Below are 26,236 nucleotides of genomic sequence, written 5' to 3'. Positions count from 1 at the left end.
AGTCTGATTCTTTCAATAAGGCCTTTTATTTCATGTATTCCTTTTCATATGAGCTATGGATGCTGATCTTAACAAAATATTTTTAATCTAACAGTCTCATTTGTGCTATAATTAAACCCATTTAATTAGATATCCAGGTACAGTGGCTTCAGTAGCAATGGACTTTGGCCTTACCTGACTGCTATACTCTTAAATATTGTGTTTTGTCATTTTCCTACTGATTCGCCTTTTTGAAGTCAGTGCTCCCTTATTTGTATTCTAATAAGGAAAATTAATGATGAGGGAAGCAAACATCAGGGGAAATGACAGTGAATGCTGAAAGGCTGCTGCTACTTCTATGTCATATCCACTAGTATGCTGACAGGGAAATAACCTATGTAAATAACCAGAACACCAGGAAGAACAAAATGAAGATAAATTCATTATCACAGTCTTAAAAAACAAGATGAAGTAACCAAAGACAAGACGTGGAAGGTCAAGATGTTCTAATCCATGTCTGGGGCTCCTGCTTTGAGCCCTGCTTACACCCCACTGGAAAGCTAATTTTTGATTTTTCATTGTCTGTTATTGAATTCTTTTTTTTTCTTACTTTTTCTCTACAGAATCAGTTTGCTGCCTTAAATGATCCTAACAAAGATTCTTCACAAATTGAAGGACCAACCCTTAATAATTCCTATGGTTTCAAAGTCAGTATCCAAAACCTTCAAGATGCCAAAGCCCTCCATGAGGTATTGCTGAACTTTCCATCTTTTTGTAAAGTTTATTAATAAGAGCATAACAATTTCCACAGCTGCTTTTCCACCATTGGGCCAGGTTAGGTATCTGTGACATAAGGCATGACAAGGAGCATCTGATTGCCACATATCTCACATAGCTGAAATTAAGTTAAGAAACTCCAAAGAAAAAATATATAGTATGCTAGAAGTAAATTAGTCCTACTATGCTACAACAGATGAATTTTTTTGTTTGGCTTCTACACTGGTCTGACGGTTCATATAAAATTATTTTAATTTAACCCAAAAATAATAAAAAAAATGATATACTAAGGAACAGTATATGACATTTTTAATAGGCATGAAGTCAAATGACAGCCAAGGAGAATATGCAGATAATACACACCTCTCAGTCTAGTGATGGTTATATTAAATTAGATCAGACTGTGTCTGACGCAGTCACAGTTATCCAGTTTGTGATGGCATCAGTCGAAAGTCTATACTTTAATGACCAATGTTGCTCACAGCTAGGAAGGGTCACATAAGGAAATGTGAAAATGACATAACCAGCTCTGGAACACAGAGAAACTACTTAACTTGCATTAATATGATTGTACTGACAGATGATTAGCAACAAAGGCAGTAGCTGTGTCACTGCTAGAATAATGATTGTCAGACTTATTTCAATTGTTGTTCAATTGAGGCTAATATTAATCTGTATGTAGGCGCCTGTAAATTATAACCAAGTAGTCGGTCTATTGACTGAATCCCTTCATGTTTGTTATTTTCAATTTGTATTACAATTTTATGCATTTTCACAGCATTGCACAGTGCTCTTCAATGTATTTTACATACCTGTCCTACAAATACGTTTTGCCTCATTCAAACATGCTAAAATCTTTGGTTTGACTTAACACACAAATCATCATATTGTGTGAGTTGAGAAGTACAACTTGAAGACAAAACCTTGACTTTATTTTTTTTTATTAATTAGATAACTTCCATGAAATGGAGTGAAGGTACAAGCAAAAAAAAAACGACATTCAGGTTTTTTCATTGTATGATGTTGCCTGTGTATCATTAACAGCTCCTGAAGCAGTGATACGAGTTCAGCATAGACTGAGGAAAATAAAATAGTAACTGATTTTTGCTATGATCAGGTTTCCATTTGTAATAAAAAGAACATTTTTAAATTGTTCACCATTTTATAAAAGTGTTGTGTTAGGACATATTTGATAATCACACATTTAGTAGTGCAGTTCTGCTCAGATGACTTTGTGCCCCAAACGCTTTACAGGACTCATTTGTGTATGTATAATGACACACTTTTTTATACTACATACACTACTGCTAATGGCTGATCTATAGGAATGTGTTGCATTAAGTAACATGATTTACATAAATCAGCAGTGATTAAGCCTACTGCATCTTTGAGCCAGTCATAAGGCATGGAATGTCCAACAGGGAAAGTAATCAGTTCTGGTACAGGCTGTTGTGGGGCAATGGAGTGCAGGAGCAGTCAGAATGCTCTTTCCCCATCTCTAGCATTGTTACTTCTATTAAGTTAGACTACTATATGCCAAATATACTTAAATGTGGCTGTTTGAGTAATTCAAGAAAAACAAAAACTACTTAAAGTAAACCATTTCAGAGATGTATTTTGTTTTCATTTTTATTGTAACCCCACTTACCATACTGTTTTAATAAAAGAAAATCTACTATGAGGTTTAAGGGTGGGGGTGTGTGAGGAGTTCAATAGCTGGGTTTCATAGCAGCAGCATTCAGCTGTGTTTTTCTTCCCTTTTTCCATCCTCACAATATGCAGGTACAGTACTTGACCTTAATGACCATGGAGCTACATGCCCGCACCAGAAGAGACTTGGAAGCAGACCCTGAATTTGACCCCATATGTGCCTTATTTTATTGTATCACCTCTGATGCACCACTACCTGAAACAGACAAAATGCAACTTACAGGTGCAATTGTTGTAGATAAAGACTGCAGCAGCTTTGGACAAGGTAATTTAAAATGCAGTTTCCTAAGTATAAATTTGGCTGTTTTAGGTTAAAGTCACTTCAGCTTTTCTAAGACAAAGTTGAATAAATAAGTGTCACTGTAAATAGCATGTGAAATCCTACTTGCTCTATATAGTTTGTTTATTCTGGTTTCTAGAGACATCTTTCATCTTCCTCTTCTTTCGGCTGCTCCCGTTAGGGGTTCCCACAGTGGATCATCTTCTTCCATATCGTCCTGTTTTCTCCATCATACTCTGTTACATCCACCGCCTGCATGTCCTCTCTCACCACATCCATAAACCTTCTTTGGTCTTCCTCTTTTCCGGCATCTCTATCGTTAACATCCTTTTCCCAATATACCCAGCATCTCTCCTCTGCACATGTCCAAACCAACGCAATCTCACCTCTCTGACTTTGTCTCCCAACCTTCCAACCTCAGCTGACCCTCTAATGTACTCGTTTCTAATCCTGTCCATCTTCGTCACACCCAATGCAAATCTTAACATCATAACTCTGCCACCTCCAGCTCTGTCTCCTGCTTTCTGGTCAGTGCCACCGTCTCCAACCCATATAACATAGCTCGTCTCGCTACTGTCCTGTAGACCTTCCCTTTTACTCTTGCTGATACCCGTCTGTCACAAATCACTGCTGACACTCTTCTCCACCCATCCCATCCTGCCTGCACTCTCTTTTTAACCTCTCTTCCACAATCCCCATTGTTCTGAATTGCTGATCCCAAGTATTTAATTTCATCCACTTTCACCATCTCTACTCCTTGCATCCTCATCATTCCACTGACCTCCCTCTCATTTACACACATGTATTCTGTCTTGTTCCTACGGACCTTCATTCCTCTCCTCTCCAAAGCAAACCTCCAATTCTCCAGGGTCTCCTCGACCTGCTCCCTACTCTTGCTACAGATCACAGTATCATCAGAAAACATCATAGTCCACAGGGACTCCTGTCTAATTTCGGCTGTCAATCTGTCCTTCACCATTGCAAATAAGAAAGGGCTCAGAGCTGATCCCTGATGTAATCCCACCTCCACGTTGAATGCATCCGTCACTCCTACTGCAGTTCTCACCACTGTCACACTTCCCTCGTACATATCCTGTACCACTCTTACATACTTCTCTGCCACTCCCTACTTCCTGATACAATACCACAAGACCTCTCAAGGCACACTGTCATATGCTTTCTCCAGGTACACAAAGACACAATGCAACTCCTTCTGGGCTTCTCTATACTTCTCCTTCAACACCCTCAGAGCAAGCATTGCATCTGTGGTGCTCTTTTCTGGCATGAAACCATACTGCTGCTCACTAATCATCACCTCAGTTCTTAACCTAGCTTCCACTACTGTTTCCCATAACTTTATGCTGTGGCTCATCAATTTTATCCTTCTGTAGTAACTCTGCACATCCCCCTTTCTTAAAAATCAGTACCAGTACACTTCTTCTCCACTTCTCAGACATCCTATCACTTTCCATGATTCCATTAAACAATCTGGTTAAAAATTCCACTGCCATCTCTCCTAAACAGCTCCATGCTTCCACAGGTATATCATCTGGACCAATGGCCTTCCCATTCTTCATCCACTTCATAGCTGTCCTTACTTCCTCCTTGCTAGTCCGTTGCGCTTCTTGATTCACTATCTCCACATCATCCGACCTTCTCTATCTCTTATTCTGTTCATTCATCAGACACTCAAAAGTACTCTTTCCATCTGCTCAACACATCCTCCTCACTTGTGGGTACATTACCATCTTTATCCTTTATCCTGCTGCACATCTTTCCCAGCTTGGTCCCTCTGTCTAGCCAATCGGTACAGGTCCTTCTCTCCCTCCTTAGTGTCTAACCTCTCATACAACTCATCATACACCATTTCTTTAGCCTTTGCCACCTCTCTCTTCACATTGCACCTTATCTCCTTATACTCCTGTCTACTTTCTGCAACTCTCTAACTTTCCCACTTCTTCTTCACCATCCTCTTCCTCTATATACTCTCTTGTACTTCCAAATTCCACCACCAGGTTTCTTTTTCCTCCTTCCTCTGTCCAGATGTCACACCAAGCACCCTTCTTGCTGTCACTCTTACTGCTTCTGCTGTAGTTGCCCAGCTGTCTGATAACTCTTCACTGCCACCCAGTGCCTGTCTCACCTTCTCCCTAAACTCAACCTTGCAGTCTTCCTTTTTCAACTTCCACCATTTGATCCTTGGCTCTGCCCTCCCTCTCCTCCTCTTCTTCTTTCTTCTTGATCTCCAGCATCATCCTACAGACCACCAACCTACTGTATGCTGCCTAACTACACTTTCCCCTGCCACCACTTTGCAGTCTTTAATCTCCTTCAGATTGACTCTTCTGCATAGGATATAATCTACCTATGTGCTTTTTCCTCCACTCTTCTATGTCACCCTATGTTCTTCCCTCTTCTTAAAATACGTATTCACCACAGCCATGCCCATCCTTTTTGCAAAATCCACTCTCCTCTGCCCATCTTCATTCCTCTCTTTGACACCATACCTACCCATCACCTCTTCATCTCCTCTGTTCCCTTCACCAACATGTCCATTTAAATCCGCTCCAATTACCACTTTCTGTCCCATGGGTACACTGTTCATCACCTCATCCAACTCACTCCAGAAATCTTCTTTCTCATCCATCAAACACCTAACTTGTGGGGCATATGCACTAACAACATTCATCATCATACCAAGCTATCAACTTCCCAACAGTGTTCAGAAGCCATTAAGAAGGCTAATAGAATGTTAGGTTATATAGCACGATCTGTGGAGTACAAGTCCAAGGAGGTTCTGCTCAACCTTTATAATGCACTGGTGAGGCCTCATCTTGAGGACTGTGTGCAGTTTTGGTCTCCAGGCTACAAAAAGGACATAGCAGCACTAGAAAAGGTCCAGAGAAGAGCGACTAGGCTGATTCCAGGTCTACAGGGGTTGAATTATGAGGAAAGATTAAAAGAGCTCAGCCTTTACAGTTTAAGCAAAAGAAGGTTAAGAGGTGACATGATTGAAGTGTTTAAAATTATGAAGGGAATTAGTACAGTGGATCGAGACTTGTATTTTAAAATGAGCTCATCAAGAACACGGGGACACAGTTGGAAACCTGTTAAGGGTAAATTTCGCACAAACATTAGGAAGTTTTTCTTTACACAAAGAACGACAGACACGGAATAAGCTACCAAGTAGTGTGGTTGACAGTAAGACGTTAGGGACTTTCAAAACTCGACTTGATGTTTTCTTGGAGGAAACAAGTGGATAGGACTGGCGAGCTTTGTTGGGCTGAATGGCCTGTTCTCGTCTAGATTGTTCTAATGTTCTAATGTTTAGTTTCCAGCTTCATAATTATTACTCTGACACTCTTTTCACTTCCAAAACACTCCTGACATACTGCTCCTTTAGAATAATCCCTACCCCATTTCACCTCCCATCCACACCATGATAGAACAATTTAAATCCCCCTCCGATACACCTGGCCTTACTCCCTTTCCATTTAGTCTCATGTACACACAATATATCAACCTTCCTTCTCTCCATCATATCGGCTATCTCTCTCCCCTTACCAGTCATACTGCCAACATTCAAAGTTCCTACCCTCAGTTCCACTGTCTTTACCTTCCTCCTGTCCTTCTGCCTCCAGACACATCTCCCCCCTCTTCTTCTCCTTCTTCAGCCAACAGTAGCCCAATTTCCGGCAACACCCTGTTGGCTAACAGTACTGGTGGCAGTCGTTTTTAACCTGGGCCTCAACCAGTCCGGTATGGAAATTTGTATCGTTGTCCGCATATTGATCTGGCAAAATTTTACACCAGATGCCCTTCCTGACGTAACCCTCCCAATTTATCCGGGCTTGGGACTAGCACAAAGAAACACACTGGTTTCTGCATCCCCTGACCCACTTAAATAAATACTCCCCCAATAAATATCTTTTTTTAATATTTTACTTTCCTATATGTATTGTAGTTTGTATTGATGGCTGAGAAAAAATATATCTCGTGTTTTCATGTAGAACAAGGGAAAAAAAAGTTTATGATGTAATAGAACTCACTTGTGTCCAGTGCACCACTTGCTGTTATTCAGGTGTATGCTTAATACATACAAAACACATTCAAAAGCATTGCATTATGGGAATGCCTATTTGTGGTTACAATGTATGTTTTTTTTTCCTTCAGAAATAACTATTAATGAGGGCATCACGGTGGCGCAGTGGTAGCGCTGCTGCCTCGCATTAAGGAGACCTGGGTTTGCTTCCCGGGTCCTCCCTGTGTGGAGTTTGCATGTTCTCCCTGTGTCTTCGTAGGTTTCTTCCCACAGTCCAAAGACATGCAGGTTAGGTGCATTGGCGATCCTAAATTGTCCCTAGTGTGTCCTTGGTGTGTGTGTGAGTGCCCTGCGGTGACCTGGCACCGTGCCCGGGGTTTGTTCCTCCCTTGCGCCCTGTGTTGGCTGGGATTGGCTCTAGCAGACCCCTGTGACCCTGTGTTAGGATATAGTGGGTTGGATAATAACTATTAATGATAATTTAGCAAAAAAAATCTGCATTCTGCGAGTTTTGAGCATATAACACAATAATGGACATGTGGATTTTGCAGCGCAAATAGAATGAGAATTTTTTTTTCCATGGATTTTTTTCACATTGCTTGACTTGCCCAGGGTCACATAATGTTTGGTAGTGGGTAGTCCAAAACCTTAAGTACTACACCACACTGCCCGCTTTATATATATATATATATATATATATATATATATATATATATATATATATATATATATATATATATATATATATATGTATATATATATATATATATATATATATATATATATATATATATATATATATATATGTATATATATATATATATATACTGTATATATATATATATATATACTATATATATATATACTATATATATATATATATTCATATATATATGAATCCAGGGACATGCAATGGATTGCATGGGACTGGATTTAGTAAAGGTTATGCAGTCATTTTGACTTGTATCCTCTAGTCCCAACACCAAGAGCTGATCAGGATACCCATTGTAATGTGAGTAGGTCTGGATTTTCCGATTAATCTTTATTTTTCATTTAAGCCATTGATTCCCAATCTTAGTACTGGGGACCCCCTAGAGCTACAGGTTATTGTTCCAACTACCGCCTGTTTTAAATTGAACTCCTACCCTAATTAAGTGAGCTGTTATTTCCCTGTTATTGTGTTTTGAGGCCAATGATGAAATTACAAAAGTAAGTGTGTTAATATATTTTAATAAAAATTAAGCAGCTATATGTGGATAATGTTTTACTTTTTATTTATGTTCATCCTGATTTCCATTCTGCCTTTCCAGTATTGACTAAATAGCGGGTCTGACACTGAAGCAGTTTTAGCCATTTAGTGTTGTTCATCTGGGTGTCTGCTTTGCTTGTTTTTAATTGTCACTATTAGGACACAATGAAGGGAGCAGGCTACTCAGAATAAGGGAAAATGATAGGAAAACAAAAAAGAGTTAAGCATTTAAGGTTATAGCAAAAAAACAGAAATATTTCTAAATGTCTCAGAATGTCAAAAGCACTATACTACTTTGCATAAAATGTTGTGTTGTCTTCAGCTGAAATCATCATCTTAGACACTTATATTAGATTTGTGTACGGATAAAGATAAAAGACCCTATAACGTGCCTTACCCAACAAAGCAAGCGGGCAGTTGTTGGAATTTTTACAACAGCCTATGATACAAAGTTAGCATATGCTCAAGTCAACAACAACAACAACAACATTAATTTATATAGCACATTTTCATACAAACAGTAGCTCAAAGTGCTTTACATATTAAAGAATAGAAAAATGAAAGACACAATTATAAAACAATATAAATCAACATTAATTAACATCGAATAAGAGTAAGGTTCACTGGCCAGGGGGGACAGAAAAAACAAAAAACAGACGGCTGGAGAAAAAATAAAATCTGTAGGGATTCCAGACCATGAGACCGCCCAGTCCTCTCTGGGCATTCTACCTAACATAAATGAAACAGTCCTCTTTGGATTTAGGGTTCTCACGGAAGGGCTTGATGATGATGATGGTCACGTAGACTTCTGCCTTTTAATCCGTCCATCATTGTTGGAGCATCATGAAGCTTTGAGTAGGTGGTGGTGGCCGCCACCACCACAAAGAAACCGGAAAAAGAAACAGAAAAGGGAGTAGGGGTCAGTACGGATTTTAGAGCCACCATGAATAGTTATTATGAGGAAATTGAACATATAGAGTATCAGGATTAAGTTAAATTAAGATTAAAATGAAGTTATAGAAAAGCCATGTTAAAGTAATGTGTTTTCAGCAGTGTTTTAAAGTGCTCTACTGTATCAGCCTGGCGAATTCCTATTGGCAGGCTATTCCAGATTTTAGGTGCATAGCAGCAGAAGGCTGCCTCACCACTTCTTTTAAGTTTTGTTCTTGGAATTCTAAGGAGACACTCATTTGAGGATCTGAGGTAACGATTTGGAATATAAGGTGTCAGACATTCCGATATATAAGATGGGGCGAGATTATTTAAGGCTTTATAAACCATAAGCAGAATTTTAAAGTCAATTCTGAATGACACAGGTAACCAGTGTAGTGACATTAAAACTGGAGTAATGTGTTCGGATAAATGGATTCGGATAAAGTCATCTGACTTGAAGTAATCTGGCAATACCGGCTTTATCAGTCATGATGGCCAGTTTTTTTTCTTTATTGTTCCAGTCATTCAGTGCCACTGTCAGCAAACATAAGCTCTAGATCCTTGTTTTAAACTGCTTCCTTTTTGGCTGAGGACTGTTAGGACACATTTTCCAAAACTGATTAACCTGACTGCTATAAGTGAGCCACTGAAGATATGTGTAACTTTTAGAATTACGGAAAGACACAAGTCTTCCCACTATATCTTTAATTTAGACTAATTCAAGATTATTTTAAATGTTCAACAAATGTTAACAGTTCAGTTGAAGGGTGACTACATGGAAATTCACAAATAGGTTATTGAATAAAATTTATTATTTAAGAATCAGTATTTGATTGTATTATAATAATATTATTTGCAAGATGATATAGATGTTTTATAAAGTAGACACCATTGCATTGTATTAAAACAAGGAGCCCCCCATTAAATATATATGGACTCTGATGTGGCGATACATACAGTATGTTAGTTAAATTATGGTGAATTTTGAATGACTGCAGCTGTGAAATTGTTTTGTTTTTTTTTTTGGTAAAAGCAATGATATTTTGTTCCACATCGTCCAAATACTGATATTAACTGTTCATTACTAATCAAGTATTTCTTCTTAAATGTCATGCCATGCTTATATATATATATATATATATATATATATATATATATATATATATATATATATATATATATATATATATATATATATTATGAAGTCACTATGTAGACACCCATCAAATAAAGTGCTACTGACCAATGTTCTCTGTACATGGTTAAGTAATTTTTAAAAAATCCACCACTTCAAATATATCAGTTCACGCTAATTGAGTCAAGATAATATTGATATTGAATCGATTCGGGGCATTGTGAATAGAAATCGAATTGAATTGAATTGGGACATCAGTGTTGATACCCAGCCTTACATGTAAACACCTTTGACTGCATGTGGGAGTGGGCAGTCAGACTAAGACTTGAGGATTCTTACCTGTTTGTCAGTTTATCATTGACTTGGCCCATTTTCAAAATGTTTTCCTGCATTACCGAGGATTAGGCGCTATTAGTAATGACTAAGGACCTCAGTACCCAACGTGATTTTTGATGAATGTGTTTAGCCCTGGAATCGTAAGTAATGTGAAAATAGCACCATCTTGTCATAAAGTAGTCAGGCATATCCATTTACACCTGGCGGCAACACAAGATCAGACAGTGTGAAGGAGTATTACACTGAAATTCTCTGCTGAAGGAGACCTGAGATTTAAAAGAGAGCTATAAAGTTACTAACAAATTGCTACAAAACCAGCACAGTTTATCAACTGCCTATTAAATTAAATTTTTACTTCATGTTTTGCACTGCGTTACATCAAGTTTGAAGTTGGCTGCATTCAGAACTTCCAGTTTATTAAGTTCTTCCCTAATGAATAAAATGATTTTCTATAAGAACACTGTATTTGATAAAGAACAAACAAAATTACAAGTAAAAAATGTTATGTGATATTAAAATGTTAAAGTTGGACTAACTAGCTTACTAAAACCTAATGACCAGGCTGCTGGATTATTTTTCTTTTTTTCCCTCTAACCTTCTTTCTCCACTTTTGGTTCAAACAGTGGACATGTGAAATGCGTTCACTGTTTAATGCTTTCCTTTTCATTATTATGCTTAGGTACAAGAGAAACAGCACCTCTCTTAGTGAGATCTGGAATCACTGGTCTGCAAGTTACCTATGCGACTGATGAAAACCAGCTATTTCAAGAACTGGAGCATATAATCAGAAGGTGTGTTTTAAAAAAGGTCTCAAAATAATTTTATTTAAAGTTTATTTTTGTGTTCTGAATTTTAAGTGTAATGTGCAATGAAACATCCATGTTGGTATTCAGCACATTGCAGGTATGTATTTGTATGCATAGTTATTTTACGTTTCTTGCTAAAGCTTGTACATTTCTATAACCTTCTCCTAGGGAATTTAAAGTAAAATGAAAGCTTCTGGAGGGTCTGTGAGCTCTCAGATATGGTTAGTGCATATCATGCTGGATGTCGCCATTAGAGAAGTGTAGTAGTCATGAAGGGATGCACATGTTCAACCACAATACTCAAATAGGCCGTGGTATGCAAGCAATGATTGATTATTATTAAAAGGCTCAAAGCGTACCTTAAAAACATTGCACACATCATTACACCACCTCTACCAGCAGAGACTGTTGACTCAAGGCAGCAAGGGTGCATGGATTCATGCTGTTGGTGCCAGATTCTGACTGAACCATCTGTGTGCCTCAGCAAATTGTGATTCATTAGACCAGACTACATTTATCCAGTCTTCAGCTGTCCAGTTTTGGTGAGCCTGTGCCCACTGCAGCCTTGACCAGGTGTGGAACACAATGTGATCTCCTGCTGTTGTAGCCCATTCAGTCTGTAGTACATTCTGAGATGCTTTTCTGCTGCCTGCAGTTGTACAGAGTGGTTATCGGTGTTACCTAGCCTTTCTGTCAGCTCAAACTCATCTAGCCATTTTCCTCTGGCCTCTTTCATCAACAAGGTGCATCTGTCAGAAGAATTTCCATTCACTGATAGTGTTTTGTTTTTGACTCCATTCTAAGTAAACTCTAGAGACTGTTGTGCTTGAATATCCCAAGAGATCTGGAATCAACAAGTCATAGTTGAAATCACTGAGATCACATTTTTCCCCACTTTGTTGTTTAAAATGAACATTAACTGAAGCTCCTGACCTATTCACTGTTGCTGCACGCACACAGTATATAATATGGAAGGGATATTTTATGCACTGCATGCCTTCATATATTGCTTCATGTAAGCCCTCCAACACCAGTAATAGCTGCAAATTTATCAAGATGCATCTCTGTCAGCCTAGTGGAGTTGTGAACTGTTCTTTTTGCAGATTTCCTGTATCACAGTTAAACTATATTGGAATTTTTTATTCGTTCACTCTTAGTTAAACATTGTGTTTTCAGGCATCATCAACTAAATTTTATTTTAACCAGTTTTATTTTTTTTGGCAGACCAGTGCTGGTTTCTTTTCAACTGTATATATACTTTGATTTTTCTGCTTCCATCTGGTCTGTGAAAGAGAACAATTCTGCCACATTCACATTGACAATTAAATGGTTTGTTACAATCTTCAGTGCATTTGCTGGTGTTTTTTGATTCTTGACAAATCAACATAAAATTAAACTTTAACATGCGTGTAAGGGATATTAGTGGTTCATGGAAAATCTTGTTTAATGTTGGTTAAAGAAGTTTGTAGCTTATTCAGTTTTATTGTTGGTTTTACAGACTGTCAATTCCCAAGTACTGCTAATTGACTCATTTGCGCAGATAAACTAGTCCCAAGACAGACACCACATGATAAAGCAAGAGGATGCCTTATTGCCCCATTTAATTCTGAAATGACTATGGCAGCCATACCAGCATATTTTTTTCTTAAAATATGGTTTAATTTCTCTGTTGAACTGGGCACCCAACACACAAGCTAAGATTTACATATTTGGCGCATTAGTGTAATAGCAGTATATTGCAATTAAAACATGTATAAAATAAAACCTTGGATGTTCCAAGTTCAATAAACTATATTGCTTCTAGGTATGATCCAGACGTATTGCTGGGGTATGAGGTGCAATTGCACTCGTGGGGGTACCTTTTGCAGAGGGCTGCAGTTCTCAATGTTGACCTCTGTCAGCAGCTTTCACGAGTACCAGGTAAGTAAATCAAGACTTCTCACCCTTAAATTGTTGAAGTTTATCCTAATGTGAGAAGCATATCCTTTCTAGAAAATGTGTTTGCTTATGTAGCAAATGAGAGCAAGTTGTATGTTGTATAACTCATGAATCAGTAGAATACTCTGAAGTCCCTCTATTCTGGGGCTTGGGTCTGTGTGATAAATTGTCTTTATTCAACTTATGTATTAATAAAAGTAAGGACTGAGTTTCATCTTGCATGGCTTATGCAATGATGGCACAATATCTGAACTAGTAAAGGGTTTGTAAAAAAATGTAAAATAAACACATTTGAGGTATTGTCGGAAAGGACAGAAACTTATAAAATCTCTAATAATGAGACAGCTTTAAGAGTCACTACTATTAAAACTCTTTGATGTTAAAAATATATTTCAGTTTTTCATGTGTGTGTATGTATATTTGTGTATTATATATATATTTATATATATTATATATGTATATAGGGTGGCACGGTGGCGCAGTGGTAGCGCTGCTGCCTCTCAGTTAATAGACGCAGGTTCCCTTCCCGGGTCATCTCTGCGTGGACTTTGCATGTTCTCCCCGTGTCTGCATGGGTTTCCTCCAGGTACTCCGGTTTCCTCCCACAGTCCAAAGACATGTAGGTTAGGTGCATGGGCGATTCTAAACTGTCCCTAGTATGTGCTTGGGGTGTGGGTGTGTGTGTCCTGCGGTGGGTTGGCGCCCTGCCCGGGATTGGTTCCTGCCTTGCGACCTGTGTTGGCTGGGATTGGCTCCAGCAGACCCCTGTGACCCTGTGTTCGGATTTAACGGGTTGGAAAATGGATGGATGGATATATATGTGTATACAGTGGAACCTCGAGATACGAGTTTTAATTCGTTCCAGCACTGAGCTCAGTATAGCTGAATTTCTCATATCTAGAACAAACTTCCTTATTGAAAATAATGGAAATCCAGTTAATCCGTTCCGCACCCCCAAAAATATCAACATAAAAATCAATTTTCCTTACAAATAACACTGATAAATAATATATACAAGTGGAACCTCAGTTTGCAAGTAACTTGGTTTACGAGTGTTTCGCAAGACAAGCTACATTTTTTTTTATTAATTTTGACTTGATAAAACGAGCGATGTCTTGCAATACAAGTAAGTATGGATACACTTTGCTGAGCATCATGTGATCATAACTGAGCTGATGGTTCTTCTCTCTCGTGCGCGTCTCTCTTGCTCGCGCACGCATCTCTCTCTCTCTCCTTATCTCGCTCACGCGCGCCTCTCTCTCTCTCTCTCTCTCTCTCTCTCTCTCTCCCCTCTTGAGGGCAGTCGTCTCCTATTCTCTGTCTGCATGTCCGCGATATATATATTCAAGGCATTCATAGTCTTACTGTATGAGTGGTTACCTACCAGGCAACGCTTGTGGTTGGTCAGCAAATCAGCTAACATCTGCCACGGTGCCCTCTTTCATTTGCGAGAAGTAGATCATAGAATGGTTGAAATAGTTTTTTACTGTCAAATAATGCAAAGAGTACGCAACACATGTTTTGCCCTAATTCTGGGCTCATCAGGCGTACACACTCACTGCACCCCCTCTCGAATCAACCTCGACGCCAGCGCTTAGAGGCGAAGCCTCTCTATGCGTTGAGCCACAGCGTGTGGTTCATTTATTTGACAGTATGTAGATCGGGGTAATTACATTCAAGGCATTCGTATATAATATAATGTGTAGCTGGAAATCCACAAAGGGAGAAAATGAATCATGGTATCTTAAAATATTTTTTTTTATTCCTCTTATCAGGAGTTATCATCAGTGGAAAATGATTAGACAGGAATTCAAGGCAATAAAGAGCAAATAACGATGGGGGGAGTGTTAATGAGGTGGGATTTGGAGGGTGCTTGTCATAAAGTCTTATTTATTATGTGCGTGTTCTTCTTTTCAAGCCTGCATATGTCTATTAATGGCTTTTTCATTGGATAGCAACGATTCAGCCAGTTCTCTGCCACTTTTAGAATTAGCTTTGAATTTTACTTGCACTCAGTCCCATTTAAATGTGTTTCCGGTTAAACTTGTATGTGCATAACATAGAGACCATGGGTACTACCTTCCAACAGCATTGCGATGTTCCTGAATACGCATTGTGAGTGTTTTTGATGCGTGTCCCACATCCTGGTTATGACATTAAACTGCAAATTGCAGGGAAAACTTAGGGGTTGGTGGCAGGATTGGCACTCTAGCCATTGTAAAAACTTCACACAGCTCCAAAACGACAGACAGGACTCCTTTCTGCTCTCTATGGAATAGCTCTGCTGCAGCTACATATAGGAAAGCTACTCACATTATAAAGGGGTTGGGGTAACCCCCCAGGAGCCTCAGCCCCAGAAGAGTCGAAACTGCCAAAAAGCCAATGGGGTTAGGCCTGTTGGGAATCAGAACTGGTGTGGTGCTGAGGGCACAGTAGCACTCAGAACCCAAATTGAGGTGGCCCATCCGGATATGTGCATGGAATGTCTTGTCTCTCCAGCATGATGATCATCGTCCTATGCTCTCAGAGGAGCTTTCTAAACTCCTCATTTCAGTGGTGGCACTCTCTGAGGTAAGCAGACATGGGACTGGCCAGATCTCTGTAGGTGGGTACACCTTTTATTGGTCTGGTCACTCTGATAGCTGTCATAGTCAGGGAGTAGCTGTGGCGGTTCAGCTCCTTCTGATGTTGTCTGATGTCACTCCTTTCAACAAGCATATTGTGAAACTCATATTAAGGCACTCTCTGGGGACCTTGTCTGTTCTCTGTGTATACTCCAACCGCAGTGAGTGAGACATTTTATTTGCAGCTTCGCTCGGTGGTTGATGGGTGCCCACGAAGCAACACTCCTCTCATCATGAGTGACTTCAGTGTGACCACTGGCACTGACAGGGCTGATTATGAGGCTTGTGTCAGTCCCAGTGGTTCTGGTGACCGTAGTGACTTTGCAAAAGGTCAGGGGGCTGCAGGTTAATGGATCCTGGTTCCAGTGCCCTGAGTCGCATCATTGGACTTTGTACTCCCAATACTGGTGGTGTGAAGAAGGGGGTTGATCACATCCTAGACTTGGGTGCAACTGCTGACCCTAATGTGATGTAGGAGACCTTTCATGACAATTAGATTGTTAGAGGAATCTGTGAGCAAGTGAGTTTATAAGTGACCCTGGTTACTTTGAGCTGCTGAGCTCTCCTGCTAGGTTATTGGACATCTCTGGGTCCATGGTTCTTAAGGCTAATCCTCCAATTAGCTGAGAAACACTCAATCTCTCCGAGATTGCACAGGAAAGTGAACCAGCTGAGGGTAGGGAAGGCTGCAAGGATCTGTGGTATCTAAGATAAATTTCTCCAGGCTGTATGTGGTATGGCTGTACTCCTTACATTGTAAGCAGTCTTTGCTTCCATTTGGGAGAGAGACACCATCTCAACTGACTGGAAAATATGACTTATCATCCCTATACAAAAAGGGAAGGGTGGTCGCCTGGATTGCCGCAACTACAGGGGGATAACACTGCTTTCGGTCCCAGGTAAGGTCCTTGCTAAAGTCATTCTTAATAGTATCCATGATCACTTGGTCACCTACTAAGCACTGGCACTGAGGGTTCTCATGAAGCGCAAATGCAAATATCAGTTGAGTTTCTTTGAAGCCTTTGTCGATTTTTGGAAAGCATTCGACTCAGTTGATCAAGCTGCCCTCTTGGGACATCCTGAGACTTGGCAGGATCCCCCCAACGTTGCTGCATATCACGGCTGGCCTGTACACTGGTGCAGTGAGTGCTGTGCAGAGTGGAGGCGTAACCTCAGTGTTTTTCCCAGTTGATTCTGCAGTTCATCAGGGGTGTGTTCTTGCTCCTACTCTGCTCAATTCTTGCATGTACTGGGCATGTGTTGGGCAGGATTGTGGGGTCCAGTGGCCTTGGAGCTTCTGTTGGTGAAGAAGAATTCATTGATCTTGACTTTTCCGATGTGATCTTTGCAGGGTCAATGCAGGTTCGGCAGCGACATTCATGTCTCTTGTGACTCTTCCTGTGAAGTTAGTTGGTAGATTGGGAGAGCATGGGGTTGTCATGAGGTCACTGGAAAGGAGTGTGTGGTTCTCCCAATATCTTTGCAAAAGGATGAAGTTCCAAGTCTTTAGATTTCTGGTGCTTTCTGTTTTGCTATATGGTTGCGAGACATGGATGCTATTTAATGACCTGAGATGAAGACTGGACTCCTCGGATACTGCTGGTTTGACTTTGTGTTGAATGAGCGGTTGCTTGCGGAGTCCCGAATGAGACACATTACCTGCATTTTGAGGGAGTGTCAGTTACAACACTAGGGTCATGTGGTGTGATTCCCCGAGGATGATGCAGCTCACAGGATCCTCAATGTTGAGGACCCAAAATAGCTGAACCACACCAAGGGGATGACCACGTAACACCTGGCTGCGGCAGATAGAAGGTCATTTATGGGAAGTGGGACTGGACCGTGTGTCTGCCTGTGGGGTTGCCAACCAGGATCCAGAGCTGTTTTGTCATGTGGTGGGTGTGGCAATGTGCTGTATCAGTGCGTGTTCTCCAACCTGATCAGACCTCACCATGTATACAGCTGGGCATGAAACACATGCTATGTTGTTGTGCCTTTGCTGAACATGCACATAATAAATAAGACTTTATGACGAACAACCTTCGAACCCCACCTTATTAATCCCACACACACACAATAAATACAAATAAATAGTTGCCCTTGTCTTTATCTAGGGCTGTGATTTTTTTTCTTTTGCTTTCTATTTCAGATATCATGAGGCAGTCTAACAAATATTGTCAATCAAGTGTAATCATATTAAGATACTAATTGTTTGTAACAAATTTCCAGTTCAGATATGTTTACAATGTATTAGAAAGCATTCTATAAATTAGTTTATGCACTATTTTGTATAGCATTAATATAAACTTACTGTCTGTTTGGTTAAAGAACAAAATGTTTTCTTTTTCAGTTTAGTTTCAAGCCTTCTGTGATACAGTGGTAATGGGATTCATTCTCTATATCATTATTACTTTGTAGGTGATTCAAAAGAAAACCGGTTTTCCACAGATCTTGATGAATATGGCTCCGATACTATGTCTGAAATTCATATCATAGGCAGAATTGTTTTAAATATTTGGAGAATGATGAAGAGTGAGGTAAGAGACACTATCTAAGCAAACGTAATCATAATCCTTCAGTAGCAAAGGTTTAGAGATCTACAGGGTCAGTGTTCGCGTAGAAGCAATAACATTAAAGCAAAAAGACCCTCCAGCCATCCTAATGTACCCTCCTAATTTTTTCACTAAAATCTTGTACTGCCGCGATTTTTTGTTCATTAGCCAGATGGCGGCTCAACAATTGTTAGAAATACTATTTATGTTTTGTAAGGAGTAAATTGAACTGATTTTGGCACATGACAATTTTTGGCCATGTTGAAGGATTCATTGATCACATAACTTGGCTTTCTCTGAGGACTCCACCCCAAAAACTACTTTTAAACATGCAGACTACTCCAAAATTATGATAAATTGCTAAGTAGATGGAATGTGTGAGGAAAAGTTGATATTTGTAGGGTTGCAAAATGGCAGTTTACTAAATGAACACCTAGTATGGTTCCTATAAATTAAATATTTATGCATTAGTTTAAACAAAGGTATAAAAAAGGTTGGAACACGCTATGATTGGCCTCATATGGCTCAGTCTGTAATAGCAATTGTAGTCTTTTAACACTAGCATCCCTGAAGCTTATGATTTTTTTTCGTTGTCCCAGACCTCAATTTTCCCGACATACGCCAAGAAGCTCATAGGTCTCATCATGGCACTAATAGCCCACTTTTGTTTTGCAAATGTGTGTTTTACCAGAACACAGCCTGCTACACCCTACACCCCCATTCAGTCAGATGAAGGCATCACCCTGCTGAAATCCTCACAACTGAAGTCTGTGTTGAAGTGTTTATCTGGCAATGCATTTGTAAGGAATTATATAGGTAATGGAATATCGTGATTTAAAATACATACAGTACATTTCATGTGTGTTCCATGTCTACAACAAACTGTATAAATATAGAATGACAGAGAAATGACAGAGAAAAAGCGAGGCAAGAAATACTGAACACATGACTAAAACAGAACTTGTTTTCATATGTTATAGTAATAACGGTATAATTTTGACGTGAAGTGTAGGATGTGTGAAGCCCAAATATCCAAGAAACACTTTCACTAAAGGTGTAACAAAACAAGTATGCCTTTTTTAAAGGATAAAACTGAAGAAAATAAAATTGCTCAACTGACATGTTGCTGAAGCCCAACTATTAGTTAAAATAAATCACATTCGCATAAGTGTGTGCTTGCACGTTTCATTTTCAACCAGTTGTCACAGTGCTGCTCTGTCACGTATCTGTGCGGATGGCACAGTGGATAAGCTACTGTTTAGCAATGGCAAGGTAATAGGTTCAAATCCCACATCTTCTCTGTATTTAGCGCTTTGAGCAGTGATCTGCTTTTATTATTATATAACAAAAACATACATTTGATGTTAGTTTGTAACATCCTGTGTAAATGTATAGTACTTGTAAAAAATGTTACTTATTCTTGCACATGGACATTCATATTAACATGCTATTTAGATTATTTTTTTATTCAGTTTTATTCTTGGATTCTTGAATAAAAGAAATCGTTCAAGTGACATGTTGATGTGCATGTCCATGTGCAAGGAAAAATAGCATCCACCATAGACATTGCACTGTCTGTTTGCTCAACAAGATACTGTACCAAGAAGATATGATTGAGTTGATTTTGTGCATCTGCTTTTATCCCTTCAGCGGTAACTTTTTCAAGTACAATAAATTAACACCAGCTTTTAGACTCAAGTCAAATGTATGTTTTTATTCTGTAATAGCAACAATAATAGCAGCTCACTGCTCAAAATGGTAAAGGCAAGGAGGACCAGGGATCAAATTGGCACCCACTTGATTATGAGGCAGCAGTCCTTACCTCTCCACGTATCAATTGATAATTGGGCTTCAGTATTTATACATTGCTAGAAACATGGAAATTGAACAATTTCTTTCTCTTCAGTTATATTCTGGAATAAAAGAACACTTATTATACCTTTTGTGAAAGTGTTTATTTGATTTTGGACTTCAGTCTTCACACATTTTACATACATTTTGTCAATTATTACTATAACATGAAAAACATATCTGTTTTAGTTATGTGTTCAACCTTTCTTTCCTCACATTTCCTGTCATCCTATGTTTACACAGGTCATTGTAGACAAGGAACACACATGAAATGTATGTATTTCAAATAACAATGTATTATTTACCCTATATAATTCCAGTCATCTTACTCCCAGATAAACAGACTTCAGCTCTGGGTATTTGCGTCTGACATGACTTCAGCTGCCTCAGTGGGAGATGAGTGAGTAGGCTGCCTGTTGCCAGTGCTGATTGACTCATTTGCAAAACAAAGACACTGAAGACGAGGTGCAAGGGAATTTAAGGTGGCCTGGCATTATGAACATTTTTGTAGACTTCAGGAATTCTAGTATATGGTCACCTTTAGAGTTCTCAAACACATACTAAGGAAATGTGTTTTACAAACTTAATTGTTTGCAAATCACCTGAAAGTTAAATGGACTGAACTAAGGAAGCTACTGGTGGAAATGTATTATGACTGGTTTCCATTGGAATGTGCCTTGTACCATTAGATCTAGGGGGACATGCATGTTAGAAATGGAGGCACCTTTCACACAGCAGTGGGTAGAAGCAGTGAAAAGATGACCCATAATGCACTGGATAATATATAACTTTGTAACAATAGAAAATACTTCACTACTGCTTTTACCAGTCTGTTTTCCTTTAACCTAAAAAATGTCTATGAAGTGATGATATTGGGTATTTATGCAAATTCCCATATAGTAGTCTCATATAATCATATTTTTGAGTAAGCAAATTACACTTGAAATGTTCAGCCCAGTATGGCATCAGGTTCTGTGAGAGGCTAAAATATAATGTGTAGTGGTTTAATAAATGACTGTAAAATGGTGTGCATGGGAATATGTACGTGAATATGTCCTATGACAATACTGTCCCTTTATGAAGGGCTGTACCCAGTCTCTGCATAATAAGCTCCAGCTCACTGTGACCCTGTAACCAAAGACAGCTTCAGTAACTAAACATAGATGGACCTTAGCGGAGACTTGTTTGTGAGCAGTTGATGGTATGAGCTTCTAGTCTTTCTGGAAAAAGGTAAGAACATTTAGTAGACAAAAGAGATTTAAAAATACTGTATGTAGAGTTTTTTTTGGAAAGCTTTGGATCTAATGTTATTAATTCAGTTAATTGCTGTAGCCTTCTGCTAGTGAAGACAGCTGGATGCCAAGTATTAATTACCAATATAGTTTGTTTTCAAGAATGTCACCTATAGCAGTCAAACAGCTGCCTAACATCTTGTTAGTTTTTGCTGGATTCCTGTACAAAGTATCATTCATGTACATTGTTTATGATTCTAGGTGACACTAAATAACTACAGTTTTGAAAATGTGGCATTCCATGTGCTTCATCAGAGGTTTCCACTTTTCACTCCTCGTGTTCTTTCTGATTGGTTTGATAACAAGACTGACATCTACAGGTTGGTGTTTTTCTTTAATTCACAGAAAAATTTTTTTTTTTATTTTATTACAATCCATACAAAGCAATCAAGTTTTTACAAAAAGAAAAATTGAGTTAAGAACAGATCGATCCCCACCCCTGAGAGAGAGAGCAAGCCAAAGCGTTAAAATTTAAGGCTTGTAAACATACCTAAATTAATAAATTCTCTGTGCTTTATGAACTTATTTTAAATTATTACCGATTAGATCCTGCCATGTTTTGAAAAAAGTCTGTACGGATCCTCTAACTGAGTATTTGCTTTTTCCAATTTCAAATAATATAACACATCGGTTTCCCACTGAGTTAAAAGAGGAGAGTTTGGGTTCTTCCAGTTTATCAGAATAAGTCTGCGTGCCAAAAGTGTAGTGAATGCAATCACAATTTGTTTGTCTTTCTCCACTTTAAGCCCCTCTGAAAGAACCCCAAACACAGCTGTTAATGGGTTAGGAGGGATTGTGAGTCCAAGGCTATCTGAAAGGTAATTAAAAATTTTTGTCCAGAATAATGTTAATTTGGTGCAGGCCCAGAACATGTGACCTAGTGAGGCTGGGACTTGGTTGCAACGTTCACAGGTTGGATCATGCCCTGGAAACATTTTGGAGAGTTTATATAATTTTGAGTTGTATAATTGTATGCTTTGCATATGGAGCTCGAGTGAATTCTCTGCATTGCTACTTTCCACTCCTTTTCTGATATATTAATTGAGAGATCTTTTTCCCAGTGTCCTCTTGGATCTTTGAAAGGGAGGGATTGTAAAATGATTTTATATATTGTAGAGATGGAGTCTAAGTCCTTGAGATTGAGCAATATTTTTCCAGCATGGATGAGGGTGCAAGATGAGGAAAATCTGGAAGGTTCTGTTTAACAAAGTTCCTGATTTGAAGATAGTGAAAGAAATGTGTAGCTGGAATGTTAAATTTGGAATGTAATTGTTCATAGGATGCAAAGACGTTGTCTATATAAAGATCTCTAAGCAAGTTAATTCCAAATTTTTCCAGATATTAAAACTGCATATGTTTGTGAAGGTTGAAAGAGGTGATTCTCTTGCAGAGGTGCCACAGATAGAAGCTTCTCCGTCTTAAAATGCTTTCTACATTGGTTCCAGATTCTAAGTGAGTGGAGCACAATTGGGTTATTAGTGTATTGCCGATAGCGTGTGTTTATTGGAGCACAGAGCAAGGAATACAAAGAAGTACTGCAGGATTTTACTTCTATTGCGGTCCAAGCCTGTGTATGTTCTTCTATTTGTGTCCAGGTTCTTATCGCCTGTATATTTGCTGCCCAGTAATAAAACTGGAAGTTAGGTAGAGCCATGCCACCTTCTGCCTTTTGTCTTTGTAGGGTCGCTCTTTTGATGCGTGGATGTTTTGAATTCCAAATAAATGAGGTTATTGTTGAATCTAATTGCTTAAAGAATGATTTATTAATGTATATTGGGATGTTTTGAAATAAAAAGGAGCTTAGGAAGAATATTCATCTTAACAGTGTTAATTCTTCCAGCTAGTGTGAGATGAAGGGTTGACCATCTATGCAAGTCTTGTTTAATTTTTTCCATGCAGACGAAATTTTGTTGATAAAGAGCTTTATGTTTACTTGTGATGTTTACCCTAGGTATTTAAACTGTTCTGCAATGATAAAAGGTAGGGTGTCTAATCTAATATTATATGCTTGAGAATTCACTGGAAAGAGTACACTTTTATTCAGATTAATTCTGAGACCAGAGATCTTTTGAAATTCTGTGAGTGCTGCTAAAACTGCAGGCACAGAATTTTCTGGGTCGATATATACAGTACCATATCATCTGCATATAATGAGATTTTCTGTTCCAGTCCTTCTCTGCTAATCCCCTTTATCTGATCAGTATTTCGACAATGTATTGCCAGTGGTTCAATGGCAATGCAAACAGCAGCAGTGACAAGGGGCATCCTTGTCTAGTACCACGTTCTACTTTAAAGTAGTCTGAGCAAATGTTATTGATGCAAACTGAAGCTTCTGGGTTAGTATACAGTAATTTAATCCATGCACAAATGTTGGGCCAAACCCAAACTTCTCCAATGTAGTAAAAGGTATTTCCATTCAATCATGTCGAATGCTTTTTCTGCATCCAATGATAATAATATTTCTGGGGTGTTTGATTTAGTTGGTGAGTATATTACATTAAACAGGCTCGAAGATTTGAAGATAAGTGTCGGCCCCTAATAAATCCAGTTTGGTCTTGTGATATTACGAGGGAGCACTTTCTCCATCCTTCTAGCTATGATTTTAGAGAGTATTTTAACGTCGTTATTCAGAAGTGAAATTGGTCTGTATGATGCACATTGTAATAAGTCCTTATTTTGTTTTGGAAAGACAGTGATTAGTGCTTGGCGAAAGGTTTGTGGAAGAGATTGGTTATCTCTGGCTTCTGTAAATGTTGCTAATAGGAGGGAGCTAGCTGAGCGGAGAATTTCTTGTAAAACTCGGCAGGGTAGCCATCAGGGCCTGCTGCTTTTCCACCTTGGAGTGACTTTATAGCATATAGTAATTCTGATAATGCCAGAGGTTTATCAAGTTCCTCCACACTAAAAGCGTCTATTTGTGGTATCTGTAATGTATCCAGAAATGCATTAGATTGTGTATTGTCTTCTTTAAACTCAGTAGTATATAGGGATTTATAGTAGTCTCTGAAAGTGTGCATTATATTTTTGTGTTCGATTTTATCTCCGTTCGTGTTAGTGATTACGAGATTGCGTTGCACTTCTTGCTTGTGAATTTGTTGAGCTAAAAGCTTATTAGCTTTCTCTCCATGTTCATAGTAATGATGTCTGGATTTGTAAATTAGTTGTTCAGTTTCTTTAGTTGTCAAGAGGTTTAATTCTGAATGTAGAGCCTGCCTCCTCCTATGTAGAGTCTCGCTTGGTAGTCTGGCATGTTCTTCATCTATTTTAGTAATTTCGCTTTTTATCTCTGCTACTTTCTTGGCTTCGGATTTATTTCTGTGGGAAAGATATGAGATAATCTGTCCTCTTAAGAAGGCCTTAAGAGTTTCCCAGAGTATTCCTGCAGAGATCGCGGGTGATGTATTTGTCTCTAGAAAGAATTTGATTTGTTTGGATATAAATTCAGTACAATTCTCGTCAGCTAATAGAAGCGGGTTGAGCCATCTGGGTGAGTGTATGGGGCTTAGTAATTTTAGCTCCAAGATCATAGGTGCATGGTCAGAAATAACAATAGCATCGTATTTACAAGATTTAATCTTAGGCAAGAAGTTATTGTCTATAAAGAAGTAATCAATCCTTGAGTAGCAATGATGTACTGGTGAGTAGAAAGAATATGTTCTTGAATTTGGGTTTAAAAACCTCCAGGGATCTGATAAGTTGTGATCAGTTATAAACTTTGTAATTATCTTTGCGGTGTTAGATGCTTCCCCTGTGGAGGAAGTCCTATCTAAAAGTGGATTTAGAACACAATTAAAGTCCCCAGCCATTATAACTTTATGAGTGTTCAGATTGGGAATGGATGCAAATAAATTTTGTATAAATTCCTTATCATCAACATTAGGTGCATAAACATTTATCAAAATCATTTTACAGTTAGATAAGTCTCCCATGACCATTACATATCTCCCTTCAGGATCCAATACTACATCTGATGCTACAAATGGTACTGTTCTATGTATGAGAATTCCCACACCTCTAGTTTTCTTCGTAAAACTAGAATGGAACATTTGGCCAGTCCAGTCTTTTGCAGCGGAACTGATCCTTGCTTAGTAAGTGGGTTTCCTGTAAAAATACTATTTTAGCATTTAGACCTGTTAGGTGAGAGAGTACTTTCTTTCTCTTTAATTCGTGATTCAGGCCTTTAACATTCCAGCTTACGAAGTTAACTGTCCCATCATGGAGACACTGATTCTGAGTTTTTGATGTCATTTTATAGTCTTAACTGGAAGTGAGACAGTTTAGGTCTTAATTTCCTATTTCCCCTAGAGTTGTTGCCATGCAACTTATTATTACGTTGGTAGTTATAATTATAAAGATTGAGGATAGATTAGGTATAGATCAAGCCTGCTCTCTTTCTCTCCCCTTAACCCCCACCCTCCCTTTTGCCTCCCCAAGTGAGGCTAAAACCCACTTCACACAGTCCCAGTCCTCTGACATACCCAGAGACAGAGCACGTCCAAAGCAAAACAAGCCCCATGCAGCGCTTTAGGGTTAAAAGATAGAGATATCTATTACCAAAAAAGTCTTTAAAAAAAATAAATAATTTTGCATTTAAAATATATATATAGTCTTCAGCAATTTTAGTGCATTAAGATGATACACCCAATAATAAACCCGGGATGGTGTTAAAATGTGTCCAGAATAAGCATAACAAGTCTTAATGCAGTAATAGCAATAACAATAAACCAAGGGT

At 38.7% G+C, this 26,236-nt stretch overlaps 1 protein-coding gene across 1 annotated transcript in view; it reads left to right on the top strand.

Moving 5' to 3' along the window:
• rev3l (REV3 like, DNA directed polymerase zeta catalytic subunit) overlaps nucleotides 1-26,236 on the top strand; it is a 361,606-nt gene that overhangs the window by 300,699 nt on the left and 34,671 nt on the right. The window contains exons 16-21 of the mRNA XM_039747940.1: nucleotides 603-728; nucleotides 2,539-2,731; nucleotides 11,121-11,232; nucleotides 13,052-13,167; nucleotides 18,228-18,346; nucleotides 21,706-21,824. Coding sequence (XP_039603874.1) covers nucleotides 603-728; nucleotides 2,539-2,731; nucleotides 11,121-11,232; nucleotides 13,052-13,167; nucleotides 18,228-18,346; nucleotides 21,706-21,824 — 785 coding nt within the window. The remainder of the gene's footprint in view (nucleotides 1-602; nucleotides 729-2,538; nucleotides 2,732-11,120; nucleotides 11,233-13,051; nucleotides 13,168-18,227; nucleotides 18,347-21,705; nucleotides 21,825-26,236) is intronic.

The sequence above is a fragment of the Polypterus senegalus genome, chromosome 3, assembly GCF_016835505.1.
Source record: "Polypterus senegalus isolate Bchr_013 chromosome 3, ASM1683550v1, whole genome shotgun sequence".
NCBI classification, from domain to species: Eukaryota; Metazoa; Chordata; class Cladistia; order Polypteriformes; family Polypteridae; genus Polypterus; species Polypterus senegalus.
Note: the sequence above shows the minus strand (reverse complement) of the source record. Positions and strands in the feature narration are given on the sequence as shown.